The sequence below is a fragment of the Kryptolebias marmoratus genome, linkage group LG3 (assembly GCF_001649575.2).
Source record: "Kryptolebias marmoratus isolate JLee-2015 linkage group LG3, ASM164957v2, whole genome shotgun sequence".
In the NCBI taxonomy this organism is placed as follows: Eukaryota; Metazoa; Chordata; class Actinopteri; order Cyprinodontiformes; family Rivulidae; genus Kryptolebias; species Kryptolebias marmoratus.
Genome location: NC_051432.1, coordinates 14,362,372 through 14,383,677, shown reverse-complemented (window position 1 = coordinate 14,383,677; position 21,306 = coordinate 14,362,372). Strand labels below are relative to the sequence as shown.

The window sequence follows — 21,306 nt, the reverse complement described above, 5'->3', positions numbered from 1 at the left end:
TTTTTTGTACTCTTTGTATGAGTATCAGTAACATTAAATCTGACGGGCAGACATTGACCATAAATCAGTTGGTAAGTAAATAAAAACACGTATCTGTCATCAAAGAGATATGTATATGAGATATGGAGCGCTTCTTCTAGCTAATTTATGCTTCGCGGAAATTTAAACCAATTAAACGTGTCTACAAGTGAGCGGAACCTTTCAGTGAGGAAACATTTGCTTCCGTGCTGCTTTGCGCGCGGACTCCAGTGTGCAGTTGGTTTTGTTGGTTGTGCGATTCTGAATTAAAACGTGGCTTGCTGTCTTATCCAGCAAATGGTGAAAATGTGTCTATAGAAGGAATTGAAGCAAAAGTCATTGTAGTGACTGTCGGAACCATTATCATGTGGATTAGTTTCAGTCTGCTGTTAGGAGGGTGTTATTGGAGCTAACGGATCGGCACGACGTGATGTTTACGTTAGCGGGTTGGAGATTTTAACAACTGCACTCGGTTTGACTTCAGTGATTGTATTTCCATCCCATCACCCTGCCTGTTATCTCATACAGCTCACAGTAAGTGTGCCTTAAACTGTCTACGATGCGTGACAACGAGCGTTTTTATTTAAATTTCTTTCAAGTTTAATAGTAAGAAACGATTTAAACTCAACTAAAAATAATTACCGAAATGAGTTGGTGAATCTTTGTTAGCAAGTAAGCTAATTCACACACATATTTTATGAATATGTAGTTTTTAAAACGTGTTGACTGGCTTTCTAATTACTTGCTATGACGTAAAAAGTCCAAACCTAACCTGGTAACAAAAATCACCAGCAGTGAATGTTTTTTTTTTTGTGCAGAGAAATTACAAAAAAACAGCTTCACTTTTTTGCACAGGGGAAAAAAAGCATTTAACTAGAAAAAAGTGCATTTAAATGAAAACTTAATTCATTACATAAATACATAATTCATGAATACACAAACATAAATATGTATAAAATAACAACAACAAAAATATTGTAGTTTACATAACAATATCTTAAACTTTGTTTTCTATGTTTTGTTTTGTTTTTTTTCCTTTGAAGGATGCCTAATACCAGTGCAAGGCCCAAGCATGGCAGGAGGACCCGAAGGCGACGCAGACTCGAGGACCCTGCCAGGGACCAGCTGGTCTCCAGTTCTCTGGAGAGCGCCCAGCAGTGCCTGTACAACCAGGATTATGGGACGGCTTTCGTGCACTACCTGCTGGTCCTCAGCCTTGCACCTGTGTTCAAGGACTTTGCGAGGGTAATGGCATCGTTTTCCTCCAAAACAGTGCATTGTGCATTCATTATGGGTCTTTATTTATGCAATGATCTGCTAGGACTTAAGTAAGAAGATGACGATTTGAGCTCCAAAAGAGAAGAAAGAAAATAAATACTTTTCGTTTCATAATAAAGATAGTTTAAGCACCCTATATTGTCACACTTTGTAATGCACACTTTAACGAGCGTCATGGTATATAAATGCTTTTGGCACCAGCCTTTTTCCTTTTTCTTATTTGAAGTTATAGCTACAGGAATCATCAGTTTGGACCTTTTAATACAGTTGACGGTGAACACTGATGTGTTTTTTTTTTTTTTTTGTCATCCTGTTATAGAACTTATTTGATTTTAATCTTAGTGTTTTTTTCCGCAGATGCTACTGGCAACACAAAACCAAAGCATGATTGATTCACCTGCATGCTTGTTTGTTAGGGATGTATTTCTTTATAAAAATCAGCCACCGTTGTTCTTCAGACAGTCCTTTGATTCAACACATCCCGAAAGCTTATTTGAAGATTATCTGACATAAAAGTTTGCTTTTGCTATTTTTTTTAAGTTTTTCTTGCTAACTTTCATTTCCTATTAACATAAAAAAATGAATAGCTGTCAGAAATATATTTTAATCTTTGATTTTTGATTAATTTAACCATTCACAGAGAACCTCTATCCCGCTGTGGGTGCATTTGTCATTTTTTACTGCAGCAGAGTCCAAAACGTTCAGTGGCCTTTTCATTTCAGGATTCGTTCAGGTTCACCCTCTTCAAATGGGCAGAAGAGTTGGACTCTGTAGGACGCATTCAGGAACTTTTCGACTGCTACGAACAGGCGCTGGAAACTTTCCCTGACGACGAGGTCATCCTCAATAGTATGGGCGAACACCTGTTCAGGTACTGTTCTGTAATGCTGTTAAGACTTTTTTTTTTAAGTTACAGGAGTTCATGTAATTTGAAATGATCTATTCTGTCTTTTATCGTTCAGAATGGGATTTAGAGATGAAGCTGCAGGGCATTTCCACAAAGCTTTAAAGCTGAGACCGGAGTACCAAGAAGCCAGAGAGAACTTTTACCGTGTGGCCAACTGGCTGGTGGAGCGTTGGCATTTCCTTATGCTCAATGACCACGGCAGGAACCGAAAGTACCAGAAAGCCATTCAGAAGGCTGTTCAGAACGGCTGCAACACTGTACTTGACATAGGTACTGGCACTGGAATACTTGGGTGAGACGTTTTCCATAGGAATATGGAAATTTATTTTAACAATCTACGTATTAGCTTTTGCAAGTTGTTGTTTAAATTGTTTTACTTCAGTTGCCGCAGATGGTACCAGATCTAAAGTTTTTATTTGTGAGTACAAAACGTTGTCTTGTTCTAACCTCCTGTTTTTGTCCATCAAGTATGTGTGCTAAGAAGGCCGGGGCTGCTGAGGTGTACGCCTGTGAGCTGTCAAAGACCATGTACGAACTGGCCTGTGAGGTGGTGACTGCCAATGGAATGGATGGTAGCATCAACATCCTCCATAAGAAATCTCTTGAGATGGAAGTGCCGACGGACATCCCACACAGGTGCATTTCCTTATGAATTTACTTTGAAGTTTGTCTATTTGTTGGAGAATCTTCTGTTTTAAAGTTTGTGGGAAAAAAACCTGTTTCTCCTGCATAGGGTGTCCCTGGTGGTGACAGAGACAGTGGATGCAGGACTGTTTGGAGAGGGCATCATCGAGAGTCTCATTCATGCCTGGCACCACCTCCTGCTGCCTCCAAAGGTAAGTCCCACACAAACAGTCAGGAAATAACATACAGTGGACAATGGGTGACCCTTATTATATAAATATGGATTGTTGATGTATCTAGTTTCACTTCTGGGTTGTGTGTCATTCACAAAAACCAGAGAAAAGCCACAGTATTGGATCAAGACTTTGTCTCTTGGTCACCAATAATTCTGTATTTGCACGTTAGTTCTTTCTGAGCTGGTCTGGAGTTGGAGTCTGGAGTTGGCTGTTTCATGTCATTTGCATTTTTACATGCAGCCCATTTGGAAGGTTTTTGTGTTCAGTTGTGCAGCTTGTGTGTGAAAACTCTATTAGGGTTAATTAAAGCATTTTTCTTTTTTATAGAGTGGTGAAAATGAATTTAAAGATGCGTCTACCACAGGACGGGTCATCCCAGCTGGAGCCACTGTGTTTTGTATGGCTGTTGAGTGTCTCGAGATTCGGCGACATCACAGGTAGACCCCTGAAGTCCAAACAGACAATTTTATATGTTGTTTCTTTTGTATTGTAAATCCTTCTGTAGTCGTTGTGGCAACACAGAGGATTTGTGCTTTTGTTGTTCTTGAAGCAGAAGTCTAAGTCATCAGACCTCTCAGGAGTTTTTTTTTTTTTTTTTTTTTTTTAATGCAGGCTCTGTGTGACAGAAGTGGGCGGTCTGTCGATGGCTGCAGCCGGGGAACTCCGCAGCCCAGTGAGCTGCAGCGCTGAGCCTGATGACTCCATGGAGCCGTACACCACAGAGAGACTCAGCAGGCTGCCCGGAGGATACAGACCTCTCACAGAGCCTTTCACAGCTCTGTGCATCGACTTCAACAATGTGCACGTGAGTAAAAACAAAAACAAACAAATAAAAGAACATTTTACACGACCATGTTATGGTCCCATAACGCTAACACGTTAGCTGCCTCAAAGCTTAAATATTGCACATCAGTGACGACTAGTTCATTTAGTTCACAGCCTGCAGAACCCTGTGCACAACTTCTCATTTAAAAAGAGTGTTTAGCAGCTAAATATTACTTGGGGAATAATTTGCTGCTATGCATGACTCCAGAGAAGTTTGCCACAGATATGTTGTAATAATAAACCTGGAGGTTGACTCATGCAACCAGCTGCTTTAGATGATATCAAATACTTGTTCCTGTAGTTTTTTTTTTCTCATGAGGTTTTGATAATGTATGTGTTTATTTCTAACCTCAAGTTGCAACAACCTGTTGTTATAATTTAACCCACCGTTCACAAGGTTGCTTTCAAATTGCTATAAAAGCTAATGTTCACCTTTATCCGTCCTTATGTATGGATTTAAAACAGATGATGATGGTAATTGTTTTGCTGTTTACAATAGAGATCTGTCAGATCTGCCAGCAGCAAAAATGAACTGATGAATCAGACTTTTGATTTACAAAAGCATGGTGTGGATGATTTAAAAGCTTTTACTCTGGCATAACATATTGTATATACAGTTCCCCTTTTAGCTTTTAGCTTTTTTTGTGGAGAAAAATAAATTGTTTTTGTTAGTCAGAGAAAGATCAAATAGATTATTTGTAATACAAAGACCTGTACAATTTTAAAGATATGGATAAAATCTGCAGCTGATTCACCAACTGTTCATTCATCACTTTGAACCTAATGAATGAAAAATGTTTTTATTATGAAAGTCCATATCTCAAAGGATTTAGGCTGTCATAAAATTATGCCATACTTCATCAGAGCAGTTTTTTTAATGGTTATCAAGAGTTGCAATGAGGTTTCTAAAGCTACTACGAGATTGATAATATCTTACAAATTTATTAGCTCCTCAGGAGACATGAACGTTACAGTTAAACACTGCTTTGAATGATGTTCAGATCCCTGTTGAAGCTGTATTGGCCCCGTCTGAAACCTGCAGGAACTGGAAGGCCTGAGCTCCAGAGAAGTCCAGGAGGTCCGGCTGCCTGTCATTCAGGAAGGACAGCTGGACGCTCTGGCTGTGTGGTTCCAGCTCCACCTGGACGAGGAGAACAGTCTGTCCACTGGACCGCAGGAAGACACCTGCTGGGAGCAAGCCATCTACCCCATCCACAGCACAACATGTAAGATGCCAACGGGCATGATTGGAACATGCTTTTCATTTCTGCACCCTGTGGGGGGTTTATTTGTATAAGGGGGATTTTTTTTATTTTTTATATTTAGCTATTTATTATTTAAATTGCGATGTTGAGTTCTCATAAGTAGCCATTGTCTTATTTGTAGGAGGGAACAGTTAATGTTTTATCTCTGGAGAATCACTATTAAGCAGGTTAACCAGTGCTCAGAACAGTGCTATGAAAAGAGCAAATTTATACCGTCTAAAACAAGTCAAACCTCAAAATACATGATAGCCATTTGAACAAACTCAGTGTTGTGGATTTTTACTTCTTTCGACATGAAATTAGACCATTAACCATGTCCTTTACCTCATTCTGTCACAGTTCTTGTGCAAAGCAGTGCCAATATTTGCCTGAAATTTGGTTTATTAAATTAGTCTAAAAACTATAATGCACTTACATAATTGGAAAAGTTTTTTAATGGCCCATTAACAAATTTTAGTAATAATATAGTTATATAATAATATAGGTTATGCAATTTCTAGATGTTGCAACAAATCTATTACACCAAAGTCAGATGTCTGTGCACGACTCGAACTGCCAGAAAGCCTCGAGGACTCCATTGCTTTCTTTGCAGCCATCACAGGCCCGCATGAGTCTAACAGCCGCTGACATTTGATGACATGTTCCTGTAGACACTGCGGTGCATTATTTCACAGACCAGCCTCAACAGCGTGTCACTGCTCTGCTAATTGGTTACGGCAGCCTCAAAGGAGATGCCACCTTTCCCAGCGCTGACTAACATCCGTTTCCCAGCCGCTGTGACGTGTGGGCCGTGATAGTCTGCGACAGTCTTTAGTGTTCATGAAATTCTTATAGGCCATAAATATGCATTTATTTTTTTCCCCCCCAAATGGCCTGTCGAGACCCATGGTGACGTAAACAGATGTTATTCCACGTGGAATGTTCTTATTGCCTGGTCTACTGAATCTCATTTTTGCTCTCTTCCTTGTTATGTTTTCTCTTTTCTCACCTGCCATGCACAGGCAGTGAAACTAATCAAAAACACGTAGTGTTTCAAAGTTACCTGTTCATAAAACTTAATAATAAATTCATCAAACTACAAGTTTCTCCAACTTTCTAACCTTGATGGTATTGGATAGCTGGTACTATGAACAGATTTGGACTTCTACCAAATATATGGAATAAGTTTTGATTCTGTGTCAAAGGTTTTACTTGTTCCTTCCTCAGGTTTTGTGCTAAAGCCACAAGATGAGTTGATTGTTGAGGTTTCCTGTCAAGATGCCTACCTAAGACTCAATAGTGTCGCTGTGCTGAGAGATGGCCATAAAATCCATCTTGACAAGCAAGTGGAGTTGCAGCAGTCTGGGAACCCCATACCAAACTCAAACTCTGAAGCAGAACTGTGCAGCGCGTTGGCGTGCCTCCAGACCAATCACAGTCAACCTGAGAAGTTTTCTGTCCTGGAATGTTCAGAGATGGCGCTCCTGAACAATTGGGATTACCATCGGAGTTTTAGCAGCGCATTGTCCAAGCTCATCTCAAGGTTAAAAGTTCAAACCCAAAACCAGGAGCAAGAATGTGGCCCATCTGCACCTGACAGCAGCCTGCTCTATGTGCTGGATGTGTCAGAGGGCTTCTCTCTGCTCTCCCTCATCGCCGCCCACGAGGGGGACGTGAAAGCCTACAGCTCTGTGGAAAAGAACAAGCAACAAGAAGTACTGAGGAGACTTGCTCAGTCCAACGGTATCTCAGAGCAGCACCTGGAATTCTGGCTTAACCACACGGAGGATGAGCAGGGCGTCCTGCAGAGGCCGTCCCGGGAGAAGCTGTGGAGCGCCATCATCTTGGACTGTGTGGAAACCTGTGGCCTCATCAGACAAAAGCTGATGGAGAAAGCTTCACTGGCCAGGTAAAGACAGCCCTCGTTTTCCTCCCTTCTTTTTACCCTGGAGTTGTTTCAAAATAGGAGTGTATCATCTGCATACAAGTCACTTTAATTCAAGGAAATTTGTTTTTTTTCTGTTGTACTTAATCATTTGTTCATTGAAGTATTCCTAAAACATCATCTGTGGTGTCATATATTGATCAGCCAGAACAATATAACCACTGGCCTGTAAAATCTTGTTACAAAACAAAGGTTTCAGTGAGTGTTCGTTAGGCCTGCAGGCTGCACATGGATGCTACTCTGACATTTTCCACTTACTAATTATTTCAAAAGAATGATCCATTAATTATTTGTTTTAAACCACAGATTATATTAATATAGTAATATGATATACAATCTGCAATAATATATAACTGCAGAGCTTGTTTTGTTTTAAAATTTGACCAAATTCACTACAACGTTCTCGTGTTTGACAGGTTTAGTCTCTTCTAATGATATTACATTATTAAAAAAATGACCTGGCTTATATATGGGATGTTACAAAATGCTGACTTGCTTTTGGGCTTGCAGCAGGTCACTGAAAACATTCAGTAACCATCAACTATGATTTGTTACCATTGTGACCATGTTTACTTTGCTTTACGTTTTTTTTTTCACTTTAGTGCTGTACTTTCAGATTTCTTGGAATTTCTTTTTCCCACTGATTGTCCTGTTGTTTGTCAGGTGTCTGCTGGAAGAAGGAGGGCACGTCTTCCCAGAGAAGATTGTTGTTTATGGAACGCTGGTGGAGTCTGACACGCTGCTACTAGAAAGTGCTGTCCAGGGTCGGCAGCCAACTCTGGGGTTTAACATCGCTCCTTTCATCAATCAGTTCACTGTAAGTAGAAATAAAAAATCTAGCATGTATGTAGTTGAACTTATTTTTCCTGCCTGGTCTTTGCTTATAAATGCTTACCAAATGATTTTTTTTAATAACTTCAATAACTAGAATCTTTTAAAAGCCTTTTACTCCATTCATGTAGTTCTAACTCCTCTAATTTAGTCGGCTTTAGCAGCGATTTCTGAACTTCATAGTGAAGTAGTTCACATGAACTTTGGGATTAAAATCATCCCGAAGAATCTTGCCTTTTTTCTGTTTTTGCTATAAACTTTGTGAAGTTTTGTGTCCAGGGTACTAGCCATCCCAGATTCATTAATGACCCCCAGTGAAACCGGCTGCACCGTGGTGCAGCCACACAGAGTCTATGGCGACATCATGTTTGGGTGACAGATGGATCAGTACTGGTTCGGTGGCAGGTTGTACAAAAATGTTGCGGTTGCAGTTATTTGAATAACACAATTCATAGCTTTTTAGACAAAGTTATTATTCAAAGCATAGTTATCACCTGCAAGGCCGTAGGAAGTATAGACTCAGAGGTTACAGCAGCACTCAAATGAAAATAAACCTTTTTTTTAACTTTATTTAGAGTTTTTTGTTTTGTTGAACAAGTATTTTATTTGAAATATTGAAGTCCAGAACTGTGCTTTCTGCACTCCTCTTTGCTACGGCTTGCCAGCTGCCCAAATCCCTTTGAATTCTTTTTCTTTATTTGGTCTGGAAATCCTAGTTTTCCTTCAGCGGCGGTGTTTGTGCTCGTAAATTTACAGGCTTCTCTCTCCTGGGACGGTTGTTTGTTTTAGCAGATGCTATCTTTGAAGCCCTCTGTGGTGGGCACATCCGAGCACAACTGTCACACACACACACACACACATACACACACACGACACAACACACAGCTTGGCCCAAAGAGATTCCTACCCGGATCCATCAGAGCACATTACATCAAGCACATCAAACAGCGGGCTCTACGGTCGACGCAACTGTCACAGGGAGGGGGGAAGATTATTCTTTTTGCAGTAGAAGAAAAAAAAAAAAAGTGCTGCCACTTTGGTGTCAGTGTTAGTTTTCTGTCCGGAAGCGAAGACTGCGCTTTGTACAGCAGCAGCTAGCTGTAGCACTTCCTGCAAGAATTTCCTAATATTTCTGCCAGAATAACCATGTAATAACAATGGTATGAAGGTTTTTAAAGTAGCATTTGCATGAACTGCTATAAACAACATTTGAGATTGGAGCTGTTTTAAGACGTCAGCTGTGACTAGCCATTAGCTCATCAGTCTGATCAGAATTAAACTAATTTTCCAAAATGAGGTTGTACAAAGAGTTATCTACAACTAATATAAATTGCTCTTTCCATGGAAACCTACTTCAAAAGGAAGAAATGCAATAATTGGTATCATTGCAGAATACTCTACATCAGTCTCTTCAGTTTGTTATTTCGATATGTTTTGGGTCGTTGTTGATCTGTACTGTGAGGCACAGTCCAATCTGCTTTGCTCCCCACTTCCTTATTTGTCCCGCTGCTTTTGTCTCCTGCCAAATCATTTAGGCACACGAGTGATTCAGTGCCGCTGTAAACCAGGCATGCCCGTGCTGTTCCACTGCCTCCAGACAATTTACAAATGCTTTTGTTTGCCTCATACTGTATGATGCTCCAGTTCAAACCTTCTCCAGACTTTTTTTTTTTTTTAAACCATTTCCATATCCTGAATTGAGGTTAATTTTAGCTTCAGCTGTCCAAGGAATGTTGTCCCAGAGCTGGTTTGTTCTCTTAAGATATTTTTGGCTAAGTGTAATCTTCTCTTCCTATTCTCAAATCTTATTCCTGGATAATTACTTACTTTCTTTTCCTCACTAAACATCATGTTGTGAAAGACTTTTCTTTACACATACAAAAGGGAATGGTGTACATTTTTAAATCTTGTCTTTTTTTTTAAAAAAAAACATCTTCAAATTTGAATGTGTATACCCTTAAATTAAAACTGAGGATTATTTTTATTAAATTCTTATATTTTGGAAAACCTCTAAAATAAAACTTGTGTCAGTGATGAAATGCTTTCAAAGATGTTACGGGTATCTTCTGTTCCTCAGGTACCGGTCCATGTTTTCCTGGACTTTTCCACACTAGAGTGCAGACATCTCAGTGAGGCTCTGGAGCTCTTTGTTTTGGACCTGATGGATGCCAATGCAAACTACACAAACAGAGAAGTCAAAGTAAGATATATATATATATATATATATATATTGAACTTGTGACAGCAGCATGATCTAAGTTAATTAAAATGGCATCTGCTGAGTGCTGCGATGGAGCTGTGCTGAGCTGCTTATGTTTGACTGCAGATGTCTGCTCCTGCAGTCAGACTATCCATTTTCTCACAAACTTCTAACCTTTTTTATTGTTACCTTTACATTATTCTGCAATTTATCCACGGGATTACAATAACCTCAAACATTGCACAATGTAAAGAATGATCATTTACTGGCAGCCTTAATAAAGCATCCTAACAGTTTTTAAGCATCACTTAAAGCCACGATCTCTGACCTTTAGGTCCAGGCCGTCTCTGCGGGCAGAATTACTGCGATCCCCTTCTGGTATCACATCTACCTGGACCGGGAGATCAGCATGAGCACGCTCAGCCAGAACTCCCACTGGAAGCAGGCAGCTGTTGTCCTGCAGGAGCCTCTGGAGGTAGAAGCTGGAGACTGGGTCCGCCTCGCTGTGAGGCTCCACGAAAGCACCATCTCCATTTCAGCTTGCATCGAAAACACACCTGTGCAGATGGACTAATGCTACCTTACTTTGTGAAACTTTGTATTCTTCAACATTTTAGGTGTCTTCACTGTCACATAGTTTGTAGGAAATGTATTAATGCTATACATTCCCATTTTTTTACTATTATTCAAAAGGTTTTGCTTCCCTAGTGTCATTTCTCATGTAATACCAGACCTCAATTTTCAGACTTTAAGAAACATGAAAGTCTCTTTAGAAGCCATTTAGTTCCAGCCTTCCAAACACATACCCAGTAATATCCAGTAGAAGGTCGATTTAAAGCCATTACATTTTCTAGATTTATTATAAATGTATGTTTATCATGTGATTATTCTTTAATTATCGACACAGCTGCTTGTGAAGATGTTTCAATCTGTACAAACTGTTCACCAATACAGTTGACATTTTAATAAATGCAAGATGAAATTTTATTAAAGATTATTATTTTATTGATTTATTAAAAAGTTTAACATATACATCAGGTCTGATGCAACCCAGAGAGTTTCACAAGAAAAAAAAAGGAAATGCCCATGCTCAAGCTTGGCATTACGTGATAACACCGTCAGTTTGATACATGTAGATATTTTAAACTTTACACCAATAATGTCAGTATGTATGGACAAATCCACATCCTCCATCCTTTGTAGTGACAGAAAAAAATAAAAAGATTGTAAAAGCAAAGGAAAAGTCGAATGGCTAACTTTTCCAGCACGACCCTGGGCTATGATTTCTAAATGATGCAGTGGATAGAGTAGCACCACAGCACGTATGATGAGGCATTTGTGGGGAAAAAAAGTGAATCAGTTTCTGTTTCTCACTAAAGAGAAAGCTGTACCTACTAAAACACTTACATGGACGTACCAGAGAGAGGCGACTGCATGATTCCAGGCCGAACTGTGCTGTTTTAACACTTAAATTTAACTTATAAGAGCATAGTTTAAACCTTATCTTAATGTACCCATGACAACAGATAGCCTCCACCTTTTCTTTTTCTCCTCCTTGCTTTAGCAAGTAATATTTTACTTAGAATTGCTCCTTACAGTCAATACAGTTAAAAAAGAAAATCCTATAAACCAAGAAACAAATCATAAAAGTTGCATATTTTTGAACTGATAAGTTTGAAAATAAATCTGAAACCTACATGTCTTATGTTTCACTCAGACATCAACAAAGTTCTATGCTCGTCTCCTAAAGAACGGAGCAAAGATTAGGTCCATTTTAAAACTACCTGTATCCCAGTTACAACACATTTTAGCAAAGCTTGTTGAGCTGCACAATTCTCTTGGACGACGTAAAATTAATTTCATCGGCTCATTTAGTGCCATAACCTCACTGAACATTCTTGAAGCTGTCAACGTCAAAAAGGTCCTTTTTTTTTTTAGTTTTGCGGTTTTTGGAAAACTGCAATCGTTATTTGGGCTCATATGCCCTTTTATACAACTTTGTTTCATTTCCTTCAGTAAATGCTTGAGGCACCTTTAAAAGGCTCTAACTGGGACCTGCCCAGCCGGATCTGTTTGTGACACCAGTCCAAGCTAAGTGATCACAACGAGATCTGCCTCATCTGGTTCTTTGGTTTGGTCGGTCCTCGTTTCTTCGGTCGATTCGGGTCTAGACTCCAAACCTTCGTCCCACGCGGCCGAGTCCAGCCCAGCAGGCGCCGACAGAGAATGCGGCGTGAGGGTTCTGCCCAGGCCCTCGTACTGGCCCTTTGGAAACGCCGAGTTGGGCGCAACTTCGGTGATGGCATCTTGAGATGCCGAAGAGAGAAGGCCGGACCTCTCGCCATCGTTCTGCGCCTCACCGAAGTAGGACTTCCTCGGACGACCCATTACGGTCCTCCCTGGAAATGAGCGCAAACCCCGAACAAAAAACTTTCAAGCATTTTCATTGTGAGAGCGTCAGAGGTGCTGGCGTCTAAAAGAAACAACTGAAGTAAATCGTCCACCCGGAGGAACTCACCAACATTGCGGACTTGTTCAGAAATGTCTGCTCTAACATCAGAGATGTCCCACATTGCCATAAAAGAGTCGAAGCACGAAACCTCCTCCGCCTCCTGGATGTAAGGTTTGTAGGTGAAGCTGAAGTGATGGGCGATGGCTGCGAGAAACATCTCCACACATATGATAAAGTCCTGAAGAAACACAGGACAGTTAGGTCCGTTTCTCGCTGACGATACTTAAAATAAGGAGGCTAGGTCAAAGATGTTTAGCTTTTAACTTATCTCCAACCACATGCGGTTTAGGTTACCTGTAAGCCGGTGGCTACAGCCTCCACAGTTTGCCAGTCCCAAGTACGCTTCTCTGAGATGATGCCCACTTTTACCAGCAAAGCAATTAACACGGCTTGCCTGGGAAAAGTCAAAGAAGTTTACAAAAATCTCAATTTACTCAACATGTAGTTCTCCCCCGCCACTAACACACACACAAAAATGCAAGTTCATGTGGAAACTAATCATGGAGATCTTTCAGGTCACAACAATAATTAGAGACACTGAACTTACCAGAAAGAAACAAACACCACCATTTTGACACAAAGGAATTTTCCCACCGGCCTGATGGGACTCAGCTCGTCTCTCAGCGCACGGTAGAACAGCACCAAGCAGTACATGGCGAACTAGGGCAAAATATATCCACAAAGCGCTAAGTTACAGACCCTACTCAGGGAAGAGTTCTCATTACAGAGCACCATCCTTACCAGCTGAGACATGTTGTTGAAGATGACCAGGTATGTCCACGCATTGGTTGAACTAAAGTTGCCTTCGTCGTACACGTCACACAGCTGACAGATTCTAGTCAAAGGATAACAAATCAAGAAAAATGTTTAACAGTTAAAAATTTACCAACAGCTACATTATAATGCAAGAAAGGCCTATTTTACTTACAAGGCAATTACTGTTGTGACGGGTCTTACAACAGTGTACTGCAACACTCCCAGTTTACATCTCAACAGTAAAACCCTGTGTTGTTGTGGAGAGGAGAAGAAAAAGCTGTTGAGGCGACGGTCGTAAAACATAACCAGCAAACTTTGAGACTAAATGAGAAAACATTTAACAATAAACTGTCAATTTTTTTCTCTGGAACTGATGAAATCACGACCGAGTCCCACATCGAGAATGCTACAATGCTTTCGAGGATCAAATATATTTATAAGAGAGCATAAAGAACAAAAATGCTAATTAGTTCAATAAAGCTGATGCTACATGTGTTCAGGCAAATTTGCCTGGCCATGATAGAGAAAAAAAAAGATAAATAAAACAGATGACAGCAGGCAGGTGCATTCACAGCAAAAAGAAAGTACACACTGTGAACATTTAAACGTTTTACTTATCAGGACATACTGTAACTTATCAGATCCTAAACTTAAATAACTCAGATGAAAACCCTGACACTGGGTCGTTGTTTGACTGTTTCCATTATAACGCTGGATTTTTAGAATACTCTGAAATACGGAACTAATGTTTGACTTAAGGTGCCCAGGCTCTAAAGCTGATGACCAAGTCCAAATCATTAAACTAACACCACCGTGCTGGACAGTTGGTGTGAGGTGTTTATCATGATAAGCCGAGTTTGGTTTCCCTGAAATATGATGCTGCGTATTACTGCTATTTATGAGCACTTTAAGCCCCCGTATAAACATCTGTTTATACAGGTGCTTCCTTACCTCAGCTAATGAGGTCATGTTTTTGGGAGTGTTGGTTAGTTTGTCTGTCTGTTCGCAAGATATGTTAGAAACTAATGAACCAATTTTGATTAAATTTTCAGAAAATGTTGGGGTTGTCACAAAAAAAAACGAATGATTCAATTTTGGTGATGATCTAGATCATGGTTTGGATCCTACAATTTTTTTTCGTGACCCTGCAGCCGTGGTGAAGGTTTTTGCTCTCAAGAATGCTTCTAGTGTTGATGATTAAATAATTAATCGCATTTGATCAGCAGTTCCTGGCAGCTCCATACCCTCTACAATCATCTAGAAATAGTAAAAAGAAGCTGCTGCTTTACTGCAAGGTTTGGTTAAAAAAACTAAATAAAGACAACATAATCTAAGGTGTCAAGTGTTGTTTATTTTAGGTTGCATTTACCTAATTTTAGAACCTGAAAAAGGAAGAGTTTATTTTTTTGAAAGACTGATCTGATATATAAAACCTCAGAACTGGACAAAGGTTTACTGTTTCCTTTTAACTGCAACAGTATGTTCACCAGTTACAGATACAGCATGACTGAGGCTAATTTGAAACTGGTGAGGCGCTGAGACAACTTTGAGCAAACTACAACAAACAAACCTATCGCTGTTTAAAAGAATTCTTCAGATTCTTTAAAACTGTCTTTTTAGTTCAGTTACACAAAAAAGGAAAAGTCAAAGTGAATACTGTAAATGTGGGATGGAACTCACTCTCCCATTGGCCACGGCGGGCAGCAGCACAGAGGGGGGAGGTGTTTCTGCTGCTCCTGGACCTCCAGCATCATCACCAAGCTGGGGTACTGATTTTCCAGGTAATTAAGCAGGAAAGTCATGAAGTTGTAGATGACGTACGCCTCGTAGCATTCTCTGCACGTGTCCACGTAGATCGCTATACGAGGGTATTTCAATGCTATCCACTGCGGGGGTGGGTGGGGCAGGAATAACAGGTAAAGTGAGGACATTTACACACCCGTACGATTACGGCACACTTTGAGGAAATCTTTCCTATTTTATAAAGACATGTCACATTTGACAACTATGAGTTATTTATTGGCTTTAATAAATCACATCACTCACACTGTCCAAGCTGTAGATCGGGACCATCCATAGTATCCTAAAAATGAAAAACATTAAGTATTATAGGAGGCATTTTAAGGTTGCTGTTTGTAGCTGACGGGGCCGCTGACATATTTACCTGATGATGGGTTTCTGGAGCTCCGGCTGAGTGTAGTGCACCAAATGCTGGAGAATGCCCCATAATGATATAGGTATGGTCATGAACACAAATATCCCAGCGATGAACCATGCTTTGTTATGAGTTCCAACCTGCCATCACATAAAAACGAAAACACAGTCAAGCATTGTTTGTTGCAAGACATTTCAACCAAATACAACAATTATCTGAAAAAAAAAAATCAAACTTCAAGGTCTCAAAGATACATTCTAGAGGTTTAATGAGGACATTTTAGTAGTAGAAACTGAGTGCATTTATTCGAATACAACTATGAGTTATTGTGCTTTTTTTGTGCAAAAATATAAGAAAAACAATCATTCTGAAAACCCATGAAATACTCTACAGCAGGTGTGGGCAATCCTGGTCCTCGAGGGCCACTATCCTGCATGTTTTACTTCTTTCCCTGCTCCAAGACGCCTGATTCAGTGGTTAAATCACCTCTTCATGTTCTGCAGAAGCCTGTTAATCACCCATTGATTCAAATCAGGTGCGTTGAAGCAGAGAAATAAGTAAAACATGCAGGATGGTGGTCCTCGAGGACCAGGGTTGCCCACTCCTGCTCTACAGCTTTGACTTATCCAAATGTTTGCACAAGTAATAACTGTTCTGTCAAGTGATCAGCTGAAACGGGTGATCATCTTATCTGCAGGAGTACAGTATTTGTTGTAAATTGGCTAATTTTCAAACTAACCAAAGAATAGTGATATAGTGTGAAGTAAGGAAAGAAAGTATTACTACTTACCTTCAACAGTTACCAAAGAAAAACCCTATTTTTAGTGTAATGCTTGAGTCATTATCTTTATTATATAAAACAATTACAGGTGAACTTAATCTGCAGTAAATAGTTCTACATTTTATAATGTAGGTACAGATTCACAATAACCCATATTTTCAGTGCAGTAAAATCTTGAATCTATAACTTTTTATGGAGGGAAGAGTACTCGCAATTCTGCTTATTTCTGTTGTAAAAGAAAAGAAAAGTCTGATGTAGCCAGCAGCTAACCCTAACCCTCTAATAAGTATACTAACAAGCAGGAAGAAGTCACCTGAACCCTGAACCTGCGGGCCTGCCTGAAAACAGAGATACCTGGACCAGGACTAAACTTACCTCCGACTTCTGCAACTCCCAGATGCACAGGGGCAGGACGACTATTAGCAGCAAAATGTACAACACGACGACCAGCGGCCGAATCCACCTCCTCCAGTCCCCACAGGAGCAGGGCATGTTGTCATGAAGTCACCGCAGGGCCTTTTTTAAAACGGGCCACTGATCCGGTGGCGATCCTTAACGCCTCAGACTCAACTGACGTTAGCTTCGCATCGTTGACGGGTCTCAGTCCGAACACAAACACTGTTTTCTTGAGTCTTTACGTGTTAGTTCCTTCGTCGAAGTTACGTGTCATCCATGAAAACACGGCAGGTCGATAATTAACTGCTCGTGTGAGTCAATTTGGAAAGGCAGGATGGGTAACGTTTAGCTTCTTGACAGCTGATTCACCATGTAAACAAACCGAGCGGATCCATGCTTCCTGAACACGTACAGGTTCAAAAGGGACGAAGACAAACAGACCGAACTGCAGACTTTCATACAATCAGCTCCTTAGATGAACATAAATACAACAGACTTCAAAAATCTGCTAATATTTGCAGGAAGGAAAAGTTGTCCAAGAAGTAACAATTTGTTAAGGCTGTATGTACGGTTATCACTTCCGCCTTCAATCTGATTGGTGAAATAGTCCTGGTCACTCAACGGGTCTGCACTATTTTTATACACCGGTGGTTTTTACCGGCGCACTGACACAGGCGTAACACAGAGCTAGCAATTTTATGGCTATTTACAAGAGCTTTTAATTCTATTGCGCGTTTTTTACACTTTAATAACTTTTTCACGCCGTTCCTAAATTACAGTGATATTGGTTTCGCGATGCAAACGATGTAAACTTGGCAAAAACCTTGATTTAAAACGCCTTGGTCTCCGCTCACCCTCACGGTGTAGCCAAGTCATGCGCCGGGAAACTTGTAAGAAGCATATCCACTAGGAACAGCGAGTTTGGTTGCAGCTTATTAATATCTTAGAGCACTCAATCTATTCTTTCGCCACTAGATGGCAATGTGACGACATTTTTAGGATACCAGTTTTAAAATGAAATAGTTTTTAGGCTTTAGTCTATAGCTATTCTGTTTTTATAGCTCTATTTGTGCATCCCGACTCAGACATGTTGCTCCTTAAATGCAGTAGTTTACTTAGTAGATTACAGAAAACTCAATAATTTATAAACCTGAGACAGACTCAAGATAGATACAAGTTCTATGTCACATAAAGAGAGAAATCTTAATTTTATTTGAAATGATGATCTTCAAAACAATGTGGGACAACAATGTTGGTTTTTCTTGCTTCGTTTTTAGCTCTTTTGTACAAAACGGAAAAAGAAAATCCAGACCACGGTTAGGCACATTTTATAGCACATTCTGGATAGATCTGTCAACGTTTTACTGAAATTCTTGCACTTTTCATTTCAGTGTTTCAAACTAACACATACAGAGTAAATCTGATTCATGTATAGGCTGATTTATGTATGTGCATTTCATAGGAGTAAAACATTTTTGCTTGATACCTGAACTTTTTAAATCAGTGATATGACGCAATTATGCAGATAGTATGATATTGAATTTATCAATATTTCATACGTATATATAGGATTTATAATTTATCGCTCCTGTCAACTCAGTTTCCCTTGACCACTGTAAACAAAAAGTTTTCATTGCATTCATTATCCTTCAAAGATAATTTTGCTTTTCATAGACTCTGCTATATTTATTGTTTAATTAGACCCTACCTTGCAATAGATCCACTGGTGAATGTGGTTTTGTGTAAAATGAGAGGAGGCAGAACTTTCCTTTCTGTTGCACCGCGTCTCCACAGCCCTACAATCACAGAAATGGCTGCTTGTTGCGGGACAGATTGTTCATCAATTTTGAATTGCTCCTTTTGGCTTTAATGACAAATGACTACTGCGGGTAGCTTCGGGGGATTGCCATGCAAAGTGGCACGCGTGGTGACAGCTATGTCAAGGGCAGGGTAGATAAACAGATGTTGTGTTTGATCAAACCCAAAACCAGCTTTCAGCATAAAGAATGTGGCTGATCCGTACAGTAGCTCGTTCAGTGCGTGGCTTGTAGGAAACACGTAAATGGAGAAAGAGAACAGATAAGTCCAAATAAAAATCAATACCGAGCAGTATATCAGTGGTTTCCAAATATTTTAGCTTCCTTCACAATGATGATAACAAAGGCTTGTGCCCCATCTGTTACAAATTTAAACACAGGATCTTGGCTAAAACTCCTGTTAGACAAGAGCAAAATGACACCACAAATATTCACAACATCCACGATACAACTGGATTCATTTATGACTAATATTTTTTTAAATTTTCGTCACAAATACAATGAAGTTATGCCATAAGCAATCATTTTTAAATTTAAGTTGATATTTCAAGATCAACTAAGGACTTCCATACTTGGTGTTTGATGACCCACACGACATCCCGGCAACTGGTTTATTGATCCACGAGCTGAAATGTAGCTGCTTTGTTAAAAGAAATACAAAACGCTGTCATTACCAACAGCAGCTTGTTTATCTTGATCGAGCTGACGCTGACCGTTGGGTCAGTGAATGTTCTGGCTCAGAGATGATTAGTTTATCACATACAATGAAGAGAGTTAAGGAAGCTGTGAAAATAAAAGAAAAAGAAAATCACAGTCTCTGTTTTACAGTGCATTTTCTGAGCGATCTCTGTTTGTTTGCCCAAATTAAGGTTCACTTCAGAGACGTAGCTGATCCAAATGAAAGCAAAGTTTCCCCGTTAGTCATCACCGTGGCTTGTCAAGATGCTGCAACGTTTCTATTTGAGATCCTTGTCTTTTACGCACAGGTCTTGGCAACAGGACCTCCTTTCGTTTACTATCACAACATACTAATCCGTTGGGAGTCTGCTTTGAGGTTCTGGAACGAAAACAAAGCAGCTGCTCTCCTACTGACCCCTGCTTTCCCCACCCTCTGCATGCTGCACGGCCTCCGTGTGTCTGAGCGAGCAGGGCTGCTTGGTAGCTTGATGAAACGCGTTACGATTTCAGCTAAAGCACGACTGACGACATCCTCTAGCAAAAACATCATTGCCCTTTTTGCCTTCGGCAGCATTAAGATACTCCTGCAGGAAGTGTCCCAGGATGCACTAGAAGTGCTACAGTAAGCTGCTGCCATTGCAAGTTGCACTTGCAAATACCCACAGAACTCTGTGTAGATAACCTTAAAGCACCAAACTGATATCCAGCAATCCACTGTGTTCTTAACTCTGTTCAAACTAGCCATTAGCTGGTCAATCCGACCAGAATTAAACTCTGTTTTCCTCCCAAATGAGGATGTTCTAAGAGTTATCCACAACAGGTAAGATAATAACTGTTTACGTTGTTTTGTTCTTCGAGCAGTAAATGAACAGGACAGATTTGTTCATGGATGGGTGCAGAAACCATCGTTCAAACTGAACTCCTAATTAAAATCCCAAAATACCCCCCGCTAAAATGGGAAAACTGTAAAGAGGTGTTTGCTGCCATCCTTCCTACCCACACCCTGGCAGCAGACATCGGTTAAAAACGACATCGACGTTAGACAACATGACTGTGTCTTAACGAAGTGTTTTCAAAAAGCCGTCATTAACTCCTCTCGTCCAAACCAACTGTAGCAACAATCAAATCCGTTTAAGCTCCTCGCAGAGAGGAGCCGTGGCCCTCTGAGATCCTCCGCTATTTGTTTTTGGGCTCTTTTCAATTCAGTGCTGGCAGGAAACAAGGTTCCCACCAAATTCCCGAAATAAAACTCCTCTGCTTGCCTCTCCTCACTTCTTTTCTCACACTCTGATTTCCTTCCTTCGCCTCACTCCGCTGTTTGTTTCTGATGGTATTTATTTGTCTAATTTTTATTATTTATATATTTTTAGACTCTCTGGCTGATCAAATCACAACCTATTATGTCTTTGCTTGACCAAAGGTTTCTCCGGGGTAAGCCTAAACTGATTATGGAATGATTTCATGTGAGGAATATGAAAGTGCTTCATAAACGTTATGACCAGATTTATCGTCAAGCCACGGAAACAAATAGCAGAACAAAAAGACTGATAAAACAAAAACCACAGCTTCTACAATGGCCTGTTGGTTTTGGGTGCTTATCAGATATGTATTTGTATTTCACAGTTCTGCTAAATGTCTATTTTTGACAGTAATAGAGAGGGAAATCTCTTGATAACGACATATTTAGGCAGGAAAAGGCCACGTGAAGTAAACACATTTTATACGCGTGATCACAGAAAACATGTTGAAAATGTTCCAAAACCACATGGGAAACAAGGGCAAAGCAGGCATTTCACATGTCAATTATTGCCTGTCTTTTGTGGTGATCAATTGCCTGTGTTAGTGTGTTTGTCTGTTAGCAAAATATCTTGCGAACCACTGGATGGATTTTAATGAAACTCCCAGAAAGTAATCACTGAATACACATCTAAAACTGATTAACTTTTGGAGTAAACCTGATTCAAAATAGCCGCCACAGCTAACCAACCTTAGTAAACATAAAAACAATGATAACTCAGTCAGTTTTATGGATACCAGGCTAAACATTTGTCTAGTAGTCGCTGAGAGTCATCCCCATCCCATACTCTAAGCACAAATGGATCA

At 40.0% G+C, this 21,306-nt stretch overlaps 2 protein-coding genes across 3 annotated transcripts; one reads left to right on the top strand and one right to left on the bottom strand.

The window, feature by feature from the left end:
• Positions 1–213: 213 nt before the first annotated feature.
• Positions 214–11,448, top strand: prmt9 (protein arginine methyltransferase 9). Of its 2 annotated transcripts, XM_017408521.3 has the most exons (13): positions 216–552; positions 1,062–1,263; positions 2,019–2,167; positions 2,259–2,495; positions 2,672–2,839; positions 2,937–3,039; positions 3,391–3,500; positions 3,676–3,868; positions 4,931–5,114; positions 6,360–7,041; positions 7,741–7,894; positions 9,986–10,108; positions 10,443–11,448. In XM_017408521.3, exons 2-13 carry the CDS (start codon positions 1,063–1,065, stop codon positions 10,680–10,682), a joined length of 2,544 nt encoding a protein of 847 aa, XP_017264010.1. In that variant the 5' UTR covers positions 216–552; position 1,062; the 3' UTR covers positions 10,683–11,448. The 2 variants fall into 2 exon arrangements, with proteins under 2 accessions (XP_024859516.1, XP_017264010.1); XM_025003748.2 differs by lacking the exon at positions 9,986–10,108 and having other exon boundaries at positions 214–552.
• A 529-nt stretch (positions 11,449–11,977) lies between these two features.
• Positions 11,978–17,305, bottom strand: tmem184c (transmembrane protein 184C). Its single transcript, XM_017408527.3, has 10 exons — positions 16,688–17,305; positions 15,541–15,671; positions 15,423–15,459; positions 15,057–15,262; positions 13,549–13,623; positions 13,362–13,455; positions 13,168–13,280; positions 12,915–13,014; positions 12,627–12,798; positions 11,978–12,507 (listed from the first exon to the last, which is right to left on the bottom strand). The coding sequence occupies exons 1-10, from the start codon at positions 16,802–16,804 to the stop codon at positions 12,200–12,202; spliced, it is 1,353 nt and encodes a 450-aa protein (XP_017264016.1). The 5' UTR covers positions 16,805–17,305; the 3' UTR covers positions 11,978–12,199.
• Positions 17,306–21,306: the final 4,001 nt, after the last annotated feature.

Bases quoted from the DNA above. Each gene is read 5' to 3' on its own strand.
- tmem184c (XM_017408527.3), bottom strand. From the start codon at position 16,804: ATGCCCTGCTCCTGTGGGGACTGGAGGAGGTGGATTCGGCCGCTGGTC. The intron at 15,263-15,422 runs GTGAGTGATGTG...CCACCCCCGCAG, and splicing joins CGATCTACAGCTTGGACAGT to TGGATAGCATTGAAATACCC. The intron at 13,015-13,167 runs GTAAGTTCAGTG...GACTTTTCCCAG, and splicing joins GTGGTGTTTGTTTCTTTCTG to GCAAGCCGTGTTAATTGCTT.
- prmt9 (XM_017408521.3), top strand. From the start codon at position 1,063: ATGCCTAATACCAGTGCAAGGCCCAAGCATGGCAGGAGGACCCGAAGG. The intron at 1,264-2,018 runs GTAATGGCATCG...TTTTCATTTCAG, and splicing joins TGTTCAAGGACTTTGCGAGG to GATTCGTTCAGGTTCACCCT. The intron at 7,042-7,740 runs GTAAAGACAGCC...GTTGTTTGTCAG, and splicing joins GAGAAAGCTTCACTGGCCAG to GTGTCTGCTGGAAGAAGGAG.